The sequence below is a fragment of the Phascolarctos cinereus genome, unplaced genomic scaffold, assembly GCF_003287225.1.
Source record: "Phascolarctos cinereus isolate Bilbo 61053 unplaced genomic scaffold, phaCin_HiC Scaffold_726;HRSCAF=1367, whole genome shotgun sequence".
In the NCBI taxonomy this organism is placed as follows: domain Eukaryota; kingdom Metazoa; phylum Chordata; class Mammalia; order Diprotodontia; family Phascolarctidae; genus Phascolarctos; species Phascolarctos cinereus.
In genome coordinates this window covers 181,552,767-181,568,270 of record NW_027556098.1, presented here as the reverse complement: position 1 = coordinate 181,568,270, position 15,504 = coordinate 181,552,767, and the positions used below count along the sequence as shown (strand labels likewise).

The following is a 15,504-nucleotide window of genomic DNA, read 5'->3' as shown; positions in this document are numbered from 1 at the left end:
TATATATGTATGTGCATGTATATATATACACACATACATAAACACAGATATACATACATGTACATATAGACATATATACATGTGTGTGTTTTATACACATATATGCATATATATGTGTGTGTATATATGTGTGTATATACACACATATATATGAATATGTGTGTGTGCATATATATACATATGTGTGTGTGTGTGTGTATACACACACACACACACACACACACACCCATATATGAACTACCTACAGCAGGGACTCTTAACCTGGGGTCCATGAACCTGCTTTTTAAAGCATATGTGTGTGTATGTATATGTGTATATATATACATGCATATAACTTATTTAAATCTATGTGGTTCCCTTTATAATCATACCTATTTTATTTTATACATTTTAAATCATTATTCTGAGCAGGAGTCTAGAGGCTTCACCAGACTGCCAAAGGGGTCCATGACACCCTTAAGGTACCTTGCTCTAGAGGAGCACAATGATGGATAATAGGCCAATGTGGACAAGAATCATGGAATAAGACAGCATGGATGGGTTGTGATTCACACTGGTGGAGCAAATATTCACACTGATGATGAGTTAATAGAGCCATTAAATTATTATACCAATGAGACCTATAGAGATTGTTCTGCTTAAGATCCTATAGCAATTCACCAGAAATGCCAGAATTTCAACTCAGGATCCCCAAATGCCAGTATGCCATGGGGAGTTTTTATGACTAAATTATATGGAAAATAGACAAGTCAACTAAAGTTTTCACCTTGTAATGTACATTTTTTTAAAGAATGGAAAGAAAGCTAACTACTCTTCTGATTTAAAACAGCTGAGATTCTACATTAGACATATTATGTTGCTTAAAGAGTAAGACTTCCTAATAAATCTGATAATAATTAGTTGTGTTGTAAAGTGTTCCAGGTTCTATCTGTGAGCTTAGAGTCTACTCTTTTCTAAAGGCAAAGGCAACCTACAACTACCTGGCTTAAGTGAAGTCCACAAATAGCTCAAAGACTTCATTTCAGATAATTAGCTTGCCTTGTCCCTCATTCTTGACCTAACAGTCAAACTTCATACACTGAGTTTCCCAATTTCAGCCCACTCTCCAATGGAAGTGGGAATAAATATTCCCACTTATAAATAATTCCCACAATAAATAAATGAAGGGGATCAAATATAGCAGAAGGAGGGAAGAGGGAAAGCAGATGGCCTGGAAGATCTACAGACTAGTAAATTTGCATGCAGATAACTGAGAATTGACTGCACCTTCAAAAAGTGGTCTTCTTTTCTTTATTGTCTCTAAATTTCTTACAGAAGGAATCTACCCCACTCTCCATCCTCTTTCTGGATTTTTCCCTGAAAAAAAATGAGCAAAGAGTATAATTCCTAATTGAAAGCTTGACCGTTTGTCACAGTTTCCACTCTGGCTTTCTGGATAGAATGAGGCTAGTGCTCAGTGACTGTGTGTCTTCAGTCTTCTGAATCTCCAAAGATGATTCACAACTCTGCCTGAGGCATCATCTTCACTCCAGTGCCATCTAGTGGGGAGAAAGATGCCCTTGCCAAGTAGTTGAGACAAGAATCAACCCTCAGTGGATGAGAGTGCTCCTTTCTTTCCTCAGACCCAATTAAAGAAGGCTTGGCAATAGTATGCTAATAGTGGTATTGTGAGGTTCTCATATTGTGTATGACAAGGACTTCTAAGAAATGCAGGTTTTAAAGGAAGCATAGAAAAATAACCTACATGGAGTGTAATGACTACCACCCCTGTGGGTTTTTGTTGTTGTTTTTTCCAGTCTCCAAAATTGAATCAAAACTGGCAATTATCAACCCCAGGGGAAAGTCCTAGGCTATGCCATTCCTCATCGAAATCAAGATCTTCTGAATCTTCTAAACCAAATATTCTAAGAATGAAAGAAAAATCTTATATTTTAAGGTCTAATTAAAAGTGTCCAGAATAGTTAATTAAAAAAAAAAAATTCAAGTGAACTCTGAGTTGCAGAGTACTGCTATTCTTGCTCTCTTTCCAGGGACCTATAAGAAAAGTCACCACTATTTGTCAGAAAAGCTACTTTTTGGAAAAACATCAGGAGCTATAAATATTAACTGTCTAGCAATCTTACCTAACTTCAAAGAATCTACCAGCATAGTTTGTGCTGTTTCAGTGAGCTTTGTAATCAGCTATGGTTACTGGAAGTAAGCTTTTTGGGTGGTAGGGTACATGAAAAAAGGAATTTCTCCTTAGTAAAGTGCCTGGTAACACAGCATTAGTAAATTTAAGATATTTTGGAAATACTGGTCAGTCTGAACCGTAGCATCTAGAAATGGAATGTGTGCTTTCCACCAACTGACAGTTTCCTCATCTACAGAATAAGCAAGAGAAATATATAATTCACTGGCGAGTTACTGAGGTGCCAATGCTAATTTCATACCCTCTAACACCAATGTTATTTGTTGTTGTTGTTGTTGTTTTTCAGTTTCACATCCGAAAAACAATTACTCCTCAAGAACACCCTGTAGCTCACTGCTGCCTGTGGTGAATGCACACACCACAACATCTGGGAAACAGAACACCTATAATCGAAAACCACCAAGTCATAAGACCTCTGACAACAAAGCAGCTCTCATTAAAATGCCAAGTAATCCTCCAAACACCAATGAAACCTCTCCCCAAGTCATACCAGCTACCAAACAGGTAAGGCAAATATAGTCAAGGTCATTGTTGTTGTTGTTCAGGCACGTCCAGCTCTTTGTAATCCCATTTGGAGTTTTCTTTGCAGAGATTGGAGTGATTTTCTGTTTCCTTCTCCAGCTCATTTTGTAGATGAGGAAACTGAGGCAAAGAAGGTTAAGTGACTTATCCAGAGTCACATAGCCAGTATGGTCTGAGGCCAGATTTGTCCTGAGGTCTTCCTGACTCCAGGCCTAGCACTCCAACCACTGTACCACCTAGCTGCCCTGTCAAGGTCATCAGGGACTGCAAGTCCCCTAGTATCATCTAGTTATTTACCTAATATCCAGTGGACTAGCTCATGTTTTCTAGTACCACCTAGCTGCCCTGTCAAGGTCATCAGGGACTGCAAGTCCCCTAGTATCATCTAGTTATTTACCTAATATCCAGTGGACTAGCTCATGTTTTCTAGTGGTAGAGGGGGTATCAACTGCTAGACACTAAATTCTATCAGTCTCTGCCTCCTTAACTCACCCTTCAAGTGATATGACCAATTCCCACTATTCCTGTCTCCTTGAAGCTCCATGTAGCAGGCTGGCATCATGGGGGTTTTCCAGAATTTTCTGTATTCAGAAGGCCTAACTTCATATGTGCTTTGACAGATGGGGGTGGTGAGAAGAGAGTATCTGCATAGATTTGAAAAAAACTGTTAGCAGGGGCAGCTAGGTGGCCCGGTGGATAAGCTCCAGCCTTAGAGTCAAGAGGACCTGAGTTCAAATCAGCCTCAGACACATGATACTTACTAGCTGTGTGACCCTGGGCAAGTCACTTAAACCGGATTGCCTCACCAAAAAAGAAAAAAAACTGTTAGCAAAGAATCCATTCATATATATATATATATATATATATATATATATATATATAATATATATATATATATATGTATATATATGTATATATAATATATATGTATTATATATATATATTAGTTAAGTTCCCAGTTACCACAATAATTTGGCCTCTAAACTTTTTCATAGGTGAAAGAGGCTCATGCAAATGAAGGATGGGATTGTAACTAGGACCACATATACCTTATTTTATTTGATTATTCTGTACCCATTTATGTCTAGTTTATGGATTATGAGCCATACCCATTTTTCTTTTGTTGGATATAGAATTTTCTTTCTTTCTTTCTTTCTTTCTTTTTTTTTTTGCTTTTTGGTGAGGCAATCGGGGTTAAGTGATTTGCCCAGGGTCACACAGCTAGTAAGTGCCATGTGTCTGAGACTGGATTTGAACTCATGTCCTCCTGACTTCAAGGCCAGAGTTCTATCCACTGCACCACCTAGCTGCCCCTCAAAGTGCGACATGATGTTTTTTATTTTTTTTGGCTAGGCAATGGGGTTAAGTGACTTGGATATAGAATTTTCAAGGAGGATCACATATCAAAATAACATGAGCTGTTCTTATAATGACTTCTTCACCACATAAGCAAATGGTCACCTCCCCATTCCTATTCAACACAACACAGAAGCCTTAAACACAGTTCCAAGGTGTTGTCTTCTTAACTGTCCTCCTGCTCCTTTAGTGACTCCTTGAGAGATAATGTCTATCTCACTTTCACAGCATAATAAATGTAATTTAATATTGATGTCAATCAAGTTCAGTCAAAAGGGAAAAAAGCACTGTTGCTTGTTATCTTTAAGAAGGCTTCTTGGAACTACATAATGCTGTATCTCTTACATCCGCTAAATTGACTTATTAATTTTTGTAAGCCTGGTCTTACAGAATCCTTATTATCCACTAAAAACAGTTCCTCTTTTCCCTAAATTTCTTCACAAGTTTTAAACCAGCATACTTACCTGGGACATTTCACTTAATCATTCTAAATGATACAGATCTTTATTTGAATCTGTCTGATTTATGCTTTAAATATAGCTCAACAGCTAAAAGTTTTGTTCTTTGAGATCCAAGATTTTGTAAGCTGTCATATTCTTCTAGGGGAAAAAGAAGGGAAAAAAACATATGTGTTGACTTAGAGATGTCATGACTAATGATATTCATGGTGTTTTCCCTGTAGAGTCTTTAAGCTAACACAAAGCCAAAGCTATCTAACAGCTATCTGTTTTCCTTCTTGGTAGAATGGCCCTTCTAGCCAGAGACGAAGATTTAATCCACAGTATCATAACAACAGGCTGAATGGGGCTGCCAAGTCACAAGGCAACGTTAATGAAGCAGATTATCCCATAAAAGGCAACCCGAGACATGATCATAGAAGACAACAGCACAATAGCTTCCGGCCGAAAAATAAGGGCATCACCAAAAACCAAGAGCAACCCATGGCAACCAAGGCCTCTGAGAACCTGGCCCATTCAGAAAAGCCCAGGCGAAAGCAGCATGCTGTAGACACCCCTGAGGCCAGGCCTTTCCGTGGGAGTGTTGCTAGGGTTACTCAATGTAATCTCTGTCCCACAAGGATAGAAGTGTCAGCAGATGCTGCAGTTCTCTCTGTGCCAGCTGTGACTTTGGTGGCCTAAACTATCATTCCTAAGAAAGAGAAAAGCAGCTTTCACCCAGTTTTGGTTCCCTGCCCAAGGTGCTGATCTAATTGCTGCCAAGAGAGTTGATCAGAGTATGCAAATCCTATATTGTCAAGACATCTTCTCTTGATAATTTGTACCCATTCTAATAATCAGCTATAGCTTGCTTCATACCTTTCATGGCTTTGCTTGATGCGTTGAAGCTTCTTTTCATCAAGACATTGCAGCATTTTAGCCAAGCAGTATTTACTCATTCATTAGGAGAATCAAGATGTAAACTAAAGATCAAATGCCCAGTAGCAACTTTATTATGTCGTAGCAGTTGTATCAGTCTGTTGTTTGTTTTTAGAGAAGTTAATGTTGCAAAACAAATCCTGAAGATCAGGCAAAAGTGATCCAAGATGTGCGCTTTTGTAGAACTTAACATCTGGTGTTTTCTGAAAAATTATATATGTATATTGCTTTATTAAAATCGCTACATTTGACATTTGCTTGGGTCTTATGTGAATGGATATTCTTAGATCAAGCTTACTTTTTATTGAACGCACTATACATTACACTCCATTGGCAAACTGTTAATCATTTGAGACACCACACAAAGTAACATATATCGCTTGGGAAGAATTCACTTACTTTCTGCAAAATAAACTCCCCTTTCATGTAGACCAAGATATCTCACACAGAGAAACACAGCTCAATTCATATTATCTTGGCCACCCTACCAGGTATGTAGAAGGGAAGCTGATCAGTGATATAAGCTCAATGGTCTATTTATTGAGTTCTATAGTCTGAACAAACTCATGGTTCACTTAATTAGACCTTCCCCTCATCGTTTCCCAGCTCTGACTACACTGCTTCATTCAGACTTCGGTGCATGCAGAGGTCTTTCTGGTCAACCTTCTTGTATAACGTCTTGCTTTCAGCTCATGGTGATCCACAGGCGTTTCAGCATCCCAAGTTCACCAGCTCTCTTCACAGAAGCATCATGCACTGAGCACAGCATCAGAATCCTTGCTTTACCAAGTACAAGAGAATGTTTGCTCTCTCTGTAGAAAGTTTTTAGAAGCGCCTGGGACATCCAAACATTTAAAAGGAATTCAAAGTGTCAAATCACACTCAAAGAATGAAGAACTGTTTATTAAAGCACAGAAGAAAAATAGCCAGCACCACAGGTTTTCCCATACCTCAAGTCATAATCTTTGAAGGGCTAAGTCCATATAAGACAGAAGGATTTTACACAAGTCTCCCTACACTTCTGTAGAATGAGACTCTAGTCTTACAATGTACTCACCATCAGCATTTTGCAGCATAAAATTTTCAGCCTTGAAGATAAATCAACAAATTCTAGGATCAAGGCAAAAAATGGGTTTACCAGGTTGTAATATATACCAGTGTTTTCTGCCACAAACCTATATACCTACTTTCTCTTACAGTTCCTTACATTAAGAGCAAAAACTGGCTCCTAATACTGCAATAAAGTCCATATACACACACATATAAACATGTATTGGTATGCACACATGTATACAGGTTGCAATGTATGCCAGTGGTGTCTGCCAATACTGTATGAGCCCACTCTCTCCTAGTTCCTTAGATTAAAAGCAAAAACTGACTCATAACTGCAATAAAGTACACATATATACACATATGAACACATATATGGGTATACACACATGCATATATAGAAATGTTGAAAAGTAGCATAATTGATTACATTTATTCTAAGATTTGATTTTTTTAACCCGTAGCTTGTAAACTTATGTTAATTTGTTCTTACAGTAACTTCAACAATTTAATGCAAAAGCTATTTTTATTAAAATACATCCTTAAATGGCTTCAAATAGTAAAAACTAGTCGTATGAACCTGGGAGCCTTTGCCACCCTGTGTGATGTCAGAAACTTTAACCCACAACAACCAGTCCAGGGATGCTTTAAATTTTTATTTTTGTCTAGTTCACAAAGGATTCAAAAATTCCTTTAAAAATACCTACGAATCCAGCCTCAGACATATGACACTTACTAGCTGTGTGACTCTGGGCAAGTCACTTAATCCCAATTGCCTCGCCAAAAAAAAAAAAAACCTATGAAGCTATAAATGAAAACAATATGCATTAAAATACTTGCTGTAAACTGAATACTATCATAGGCATTGGAGAATAATAATAATAATAATCATAGCTAGAATGCTGGACTTGAAGTCAGGAAGACCTAAGTATAAATCCTGACTCTTGACACTAGCCATGCGACCCTGGGCAAGTCATGTAACATCTTTCAGTCTCAGTTTCCTCATACATAAAATGGTGATAATAATAAAATGATGATAATATAATGATAATAAAGGGTTGTTGTGAAGATCAAATGAGATATTTGTAGAATGCTTTACTAACTTTTAAACACTTTATAAATTAGTATTAAATTACTAAATTATTATTACTATTACATAGCATTTAAAAGTTTGCATAGAGCTTTACATATGTTATTTCTCTTCACCCTTATGGTAAGTCTGGAATGTAAGTACTTTATTACCTTCATTTTATAGATGTGGAAACTGAAGCAAACAGAGGTTAAATGACTTGCCCAGGATCAGATGGCTACATCCTGACCAAGTCTAGCACTGAGCTACTAAGCTGTCTAGACGTAAAATTTAGATAAGATGTGATCCTTGCTTTCATGGAATTTGTGGTCTGGGAGAATCAAATAACCAATACTAATTGCTAAAACATGCAATATTACATAACAAGTGCATTTGAGTTACAAAACAAAGCGTGGTATGAGGTCTGAAGCAGAGGAGCAGGAAAAACTTAAACTGAAACCTTCAAAATATTACAGTATAATTCACCTACAATTCAACAGAGATTCTTTTTATCCAAAGCTACATCTGTGCAATTTATGGGTCTTCTGAATTCCAAGTTACCCCTGAGGTACAGTTACAATGAGTTAGAGAATCAAGAATTTCACTCATGTTCCTATTACATTAATGTTCAAACTGTACCCTTTTAAACCTGACCCACAAAAACCTTAATACACTAAGGCTCAACAAATTAATGCAAAATTCACTCCTCTTAGAGGACAACAGTTTGGATAAGAAAAGGCAAACATATCCAACAACATATCTTTAAAGGATTCAGTTTACATGTCAATTACCCATACTAGCATCAGTGCAGTAAACATATTTGTCCATGAGGTACCTGTAGGGAATCTGATCCAAGGGAGACTAAGGCAGAGCTACCAAATCAGAGACTAAAAATAATTAAACATCAACTTGGCCAGGATATTAACTGTGTGATTCCCGACTATTTAAAGTTTAGGGTTGAACTTAATCTTAGTGAAACTACAAAAAGTTGAAAGTGGAGATCTGGTCAGCTTTTTTACTTAGATCGTGGGTTATCAAGCAGACAGCTAAGATTGATCAACAAAATGTTGTAAAAACAATAATAAAAAATTTTAAACTTTAATAATAATTCGAATGAATATAATGCTAGTTAGAGTCCCATCATATGTCTCTGATATTGGAATGTTAGAGTGCTAATACGATTTGTGATGGTAATCCTTTCCCACTTGTTTCTAAAGCAACAGGGAGCTCTGAACAGTCATAGGTGGATCAAGAGTAGCAGGTTTTACATCCCCATTGCTTAGTTTTGGTACTAAGAGAGCATATAGCTAAGAACTATGATAGCAAACATAAAATAAAAGTTGGGAAATTTGCGTTAAGTAAATAAAGGTAAACCAAAATTAAAATTTGGTAAAAGGGAAAATACAATTCCACATTAAGCACCTCTTCCTATGTGTAATCCACTGGCTAAGTGCTGGGGAAATATGCAGCTATGAGTAAGACACCATCTCTGCTCTGATGGAGCTTAAGTCTAACTACAATCTGAAAGGCTGAAATTTCTAAAAGATGTGTATTTGTTTTTCCAATTTATGACACAAACTATTAATAACAAAGAATAAACTAGTCTGCCAGTGATTGTTTGAATATACTACCAAAAACCTTGATGACTTTTAGCTGCAATTCTTAATTTTGTAGATAAAATGAAGAAACTAAATTATTAAGCCTCACCCATTGCTTCACTCGTGAGTTCAATCTACTCACATTTTAATATTCTTCATAGTATAGTGTAACATTTTCCCATCCTCCTCTTCCCTGAGCCATCAATCTCACTGACACACTAAGGAAGTTCCCTGTGTCCATTTTTTACTTTAGTTTCAGTAACTCACTGATTCTTAGTTGTTATGGTCATGGACTGTGCTACTGAAGCAGTCATCTAGATAAAGGCTCTTTGGGAAGACTCCAGAATTTTTTTTTTTGAGAAAAACCTTTCATGTAAATCTTATTATAACAACTTATTCTTAAAAGATAAATTAGTTCTTTCATGGCATATTTTCATCATATTTTGTTTGGAGAATCAGTTTTCATAAGCCCTTTGGATTGTGGACTCTAATCCTTACAAAAGCATAGGAATAGCTCTTTTATGTGATAAAACAGTATTCCAAAGAAAGTAAATTTTAATAACATCAAGTAAGTTTCAAAAGAGAAAATGTCACCATTTTGGAACTGGATCTTCAAAAGATCATTGGAAAGGGGCTGTGACCTTAAAGATCTTCTAGCAGGAGTGGAGAACCTGTGGCCTCAAGGCCACATGTGGCCTTTTAGGTCCTCGGGCGTGGCTTTTTGACTGAGTCCAAGTTTTACAGAACAAATCCTTTCATTAAGGGGATTTGTTCTGTGAAGTTTGGATTCAAAGGGCTGTACTTGAGGACCTAGAGGGCCACAGGTTCCTCACCCCTGCATCTAGGCCAACCTTTTGTGGATAATTAAGTGAAATGAAATAAATTAGTATGACAGAGCAAGTGTATACATTTCTGGAAGAAATTTTATTTCATTGTAGATGATCACTATACTAAGCGAAATTAGTACTACTACACACGATTTTTACAGAAAATTAGAACGCAAAAATCACTTCTTGGTAACAGAGTCTACATTAATGGTTTCCAAGCCTCAATAACACAAGGCTTTTTCCTAGACTTCTGACATAACACATTTTTTAAAGTTTTGCCAAAAATCACACACAGAAGAAAGTGATTAGCCCACTTTCAAGTTCTGTTTCTTCAAAAACCTTTATGAAAGACTTTGAAGGCTTGTAAAAAGCTGGAGTTCAATTAGAATGAACCCATGCACTAACTCCAGAGAAGAGAGACCCCCCATCCATCCAATCCAATAAACATATTATTAAGCATCTCCTATGCTCAATGAACAATGCCATGGGCTAAGGATATAAAAATGAAGTTTGACAACAATCCCTTCCCTCATTTACAATCTCAGGAAGTTATGACATACAGAAATAACTATAAGACAAGGCATGGTTGTGATAAGTGTAAAGAAGAATACAGTGCCAGAAGAAAGTTGAGGAGAGGAGGATCATCTCTAGCTTTGGGTTTTTGAAAGGACTTACCTTTTTAAAAGGCAAGGGGAGAAAGGGGAAGGAAGGAAGATTACCTTAAGTCCTCTCTAGCTCATAACTAAGGAGTGATATGGATAGAGAACGTATCTGTGTAGCATCTTTGCCATAAATGTTCATGAAACAGTATCTGATGTGTCACAGAAGGCAGAAATTTAAGTGCAGCCTTTAACAATACATTTTAAAAGGCCCAAGACTCCTTTCTCTCCCTTCATTTGCATCTTTAAAATACCAACCTTGCTCCCTTGCTCACTGGAAACCATTAGCTGTCTTCCCTCTCATTCACTTGCTGAACCAGAGGAAGCAATGGTTGAGAGAGGAAGGTGCTAAGATTGTTTTGCTTAGAGTATTTCATCCAACAGGGCTTGGACATAAGACATGGAGCAATCTATGAGTGGGAGAAAGGGATGAGAACCTTCAGGAACAGAAACAGAACCTCTGAGGGCTATGGCAAACAGGCCACGCAATCAAGAGTAATAGTGAAAGCCTGTTTTGTCATACTTCAACCATACCCTGCTGACCTATTGAAAATGACCATATATCAGATTTATAGGCAGAAGGTTTATCAGGAGCTAACTAGTCCAATCCCATTGATCATGTATGTGATGCAATGGGGAGCTGAGTGACCAGCCCAAAGTCACACAAGTCAATGGGAAGACATCAGCCCAGGCCTGCAGACTCCACAACCAGTGCTACTTCCACTACTACTTGCACTTCATTGATTCAGCTACAGTCCTGAACATCTGAATTCAACAACATAGATTAAGCACCTACATTCAAGTCACTGTCCAAGGTGCTAGGAGAAACAAAGGCAAAAACTCCTCAAGGAGCATACATTCTACTGGATGACCTTGGTTCCCAAAAATTATGCCAGGAAAGCATAAGATCTGGCGAACTGGAAAGACTTAAGAATTATGAACTATCATCTAAAAGCCCACCTAGTTAAATTTTCAGAATGTCATTACTCTAAGGCTGGTCACCTGATTTTTTTGCCCACGGTAATTCATGAACCTACCAATGGGACAAGGAGAGGCTGTGATACACATCAGTGGAATCAGTATCCATAATGATGAAACCATATTTTTGATGTATGATAGAAAAATATATTCAGTACGTATATAAAAAATTCCTCTCTCCTAAGACACTATACTTACTAGTTTTACATGCCTAAGGAAGGTTTTATTAGTAGAATGTAGGGTTTGGGATCACAACAGGAAATGGATGTAAAACAAAGCTATAAAAGCAAAAGGTCATTACTACATAGATAGACAAGTTAGTATACAACACTGAGTGATAGTTCGTATGAAATTCTATTGGCTTAAAATGCAGCTGCCTGCTTCAACTTTCAATGTAGAAAATTTTAAATATGTATGGTCTACTTAGGGCAACATATGTTGAAGAAAGACTGTAACAAAGAAAAATTAGGTCTTCTATAGCAATATGTACTGTATGTATCTCAAGAGTTTGACAAGAATGCAACTGAAAATGTAGCCTTCATTTTACTAAAGACTGCATCATCATCCAAATTCTATGAATATTGAATTCTGGAAACAGCTGGAAACAAAGTAATTTTTTTCATTAGGTATTCATGTTTCCTTTTGACTATACTGAATGTTCAAAATTCTACGTACTAAATGCAAAGCCAACTTAAAGAATCATTCATTCATTATTCAATAAGAACATACAGCATTTAATTGATGATATTCAATGGATAGTTTCAGTATATAAATACATATGGAAAAACCTTGCCATCATTATTAAAAGTTCTTAGACAACTAAAATACACCATCTGGAATAGACTTCAATACTTAGAAGCATAGAAACATATATATGAAAAAACCTCACCATCACCTTTAAAAATTCTTAGTTACCTGATAAGCACAATGCCTGGAAAAGCTATGTCATTTAGAATATTTCTTCTCATATGTTGTACGGCTTTTCTCTCCTCATTTCACTAAGTACAAACTTGCAGAATAGAATATTCAGATCAAGATCATGTACCAACTGTTTCAATGTAAACAATATACATAAATCCTACAATTTCTCCCTTTACAAAGTTATTCACCAACGACGACTTCCCTTAATGAGTTCACTCAGTACACTTAACATGTGATTTTACAATTTTTGAAACTTTTTGTTTTTGGATAAAGCAAGATATACTTACACAGTCATTCTCTCTCAGCTTTATTTAAGTAGAGCCTGGGAAGCCTGAAAATTTTTTTTGAGCATCAAAACAATGCAACTTGGTTTAATTTGTGAATAAATAAATCGCCTCTGTGGGAAGGCCACTAAGACAAGAGCCTAAGCTTCCATGATTATTATAGGGAATATGACACACTGAATGGCCTGCAGGCAAGTCGCTAGAAGTATCAGGTCCCAGTTTCTCATCAATAAATCAGGCCTATAAGTCACCTACCTACCTCACTGAGATGTAGTGATGAAGCTTTAGAGGTCTCTACATGACTCTAAACAACATGGGGGGAAAATGACATCTGAGCATTAGTTATGTATCAATTCTTACTAGTAGTAATTATAGTAATTGGCAAAAGTTATAATAAAGCACTATCACATATAAATGCCATTGGTCCTTACAATTACGTAGATATATAGCTGCCTTACCCCAATCCCAATCCAACCACTGTCACATTCATCCTCAAAACTCATTTTCATCATTTCTCTGCCTACAAAATAAAAGTTCAAACTTCTTAGCCTGACATATAAGGCCCTCTGTCTCTGGCCCTAGCCTTTCCCACACTTACTGCTTACCACTCAAACCCTCTGCCTCAGAACAAGTACTCACCTTTCTATGAATATAGCTCATGTCTTTCCAGCTCCTTGTCATTGCTACTGCCATGCTCCCTAAAGAAATGTCCTTCCTCCCCATTGTTTCTACAAACCTTTCCAATCCTGCAATGGCCAGCTAGAATCTCATCTCTTCAGTGAAACCTTCCCTAACTACCTGCAGGTAGAAGTGATTTTTTCCTTGCTGTTAATCCCTGTAGGAATTATTGTTCATACTAGTCATTTGGAATTTACTTTTTGCCTGTCTGTAACTGTTCAATTGTCATCTCCCTAGCCATACTGCAAACTTTTTAAAGATATTTCCTTCTATTCCCCTTTGCAGGAGACACTAAATAAGTATCTAATTCCCAATTAATAAATGGAAAATCTGCACTGCACAGGGTACCAGACTACTAGAATTCAAGTATACTAAAACTCCTTGCCCAATGCTCTAGACAATGAGTCTAAAACTGGAATGTTTTCATTCTATGAGATGTGTTGTTGTGTTGACCTGACTCGAACACCAGTTTGAATCAACACAATTCACTGGGTCAGCTTATAACCAGAACTTAGTTAAAATTTATCTATCTTCTTCATCCAACTTTATCTACTTTAATTCCTCCACTTAGTTTACACTGGGCACAGCATTTCTTTTTTTAATCTGTTGTACAGCTATTTGTTGTAATTACTTCAATTAAAGATGCTTTGATTTATAAAGAACAATTTAAGGACCATGTTGGTAATAATTTGCAATCTTTTTTTTTTTGGCAACTCAAAAATGAATTTTTTAATCTTGGTAAGCATACTCTTTTCAGTCTTTTTTACTAAACTGATATAATATACTTTAAATCCAACTTAAGGTCAGACCTCAATATACCAAAAATTACTATGGTTTTCTTAACTTTTTTTGGCTAACTCCAAATCCTCTCCTCCAATGGAAGAGGTCTTTTTTTTTCATCTGTGTAAAATCATTCCTCAAAATATAGATTCCATGAAGAAAACAAGGTAAATTAAGATTATTTTTGGCCTGAAGGACACTGACATATGCACGTCATTATTACAGATTCCATTACCTGACCAACTGCAAGGGTACTGGAGAAACATGCAAAGCAAAAATATCAATAACCCACAATCTATAAGACGTGCTTTCAGGTCATTTTCCCAGGAACAGCAGACTATATCAAGCTATCCACAAGCTTACCTACTTTCCCTTGTAAAGGTATTTACATTTGTGAAGTTTTATCAGATTTTAATTAAGGATCTTTGTACTTTGCTGTCATGGGAATTTATTTTGTTTTGTTTATGAAACTAATGATCATGTCAAGATAGGAAAAAAAAAAAGCTTAGTAAGACCAGCACCCTCCATTTGACCTCATTTCCTGGCACCAGTTTTAACTTCTCTCTCCCCAATCATGGTATCTTCAGTTTCCTTTACATTTGGCCCCAAATCAAATTCTCAAAGAAATCCAAATAAAGGGTTAAGCTAAATTGGTTTCATTCCGTATATTTAACCAAAAAAAAGTACCGGACTGTTAAACAATTCAAATATCTTTTGTCTTATAAGCAAAAGCCCTTCTACACAGCTGCTAGTTGCCTTTACTTAAACAAACTGACAACTTGTCAACAATACAATTTACCTTTATCTCCCAATACTGGACCCTCTGGATAAATATGAGAACTCAATATATTCTTTAAAGGTATGAATACCTATATTCTGACGTAATATTTTTTCAATAGTATTTGAAACCAATTGAATTTTTTCAAGGGCTGGATACTTTAAACATATAGAATATGGGAGACTGTTACTCTGTGGCACTATTGTCACAGATCTTCAACATTCCACACCTATGAAAAATTCTAGGCCACAAAAACTCCAATTCAAAGGCTTTGGCATATGTAAATATAATCGATTGTGACAGCATACTTCTCTATTTATGTTTAATAAATTTCTGCATTATTCAGTCAAAAGGAAATCTACATAACTGCAAATGTGATTACTATCAAAGGGCAGTGAGACCTAGGAAAATGCACATTCACAAAAAAATCATCACAA

General features: G+C 36.5%; 1 protein-coding gene across 2 annotated transcripts in view; it reads left to right on the top strand.

The window, feature by feature from the left end:
• Positions 1-5,696, top strand: part of SPATS2L (spermatogenesis associated serine rich 2 like) — a 234,027-nt gene extending 228,331 nt beyond the window's left edge. For both annotated transcript variants that reach the window (XM_020984904.2, XM_020984905.2), the window contains exons 11-12: positions 2,478-2,695; positions 4,813-5,696. In XM_020984904.2, the coding sequence (XP_020840563.1) occupies positions 2,478-2,695; positions 4,813-5,208 (614 nt within the window). In that variant the 3' untranslated portion in view covers positions 5,209-5,696. The remainder of the gene's footprint in view (positions 1-2,477; positions 2,696-4,812) is intronic.
• Positions 5,697-15,504: the final 9,808 nt, after the last annotated feature.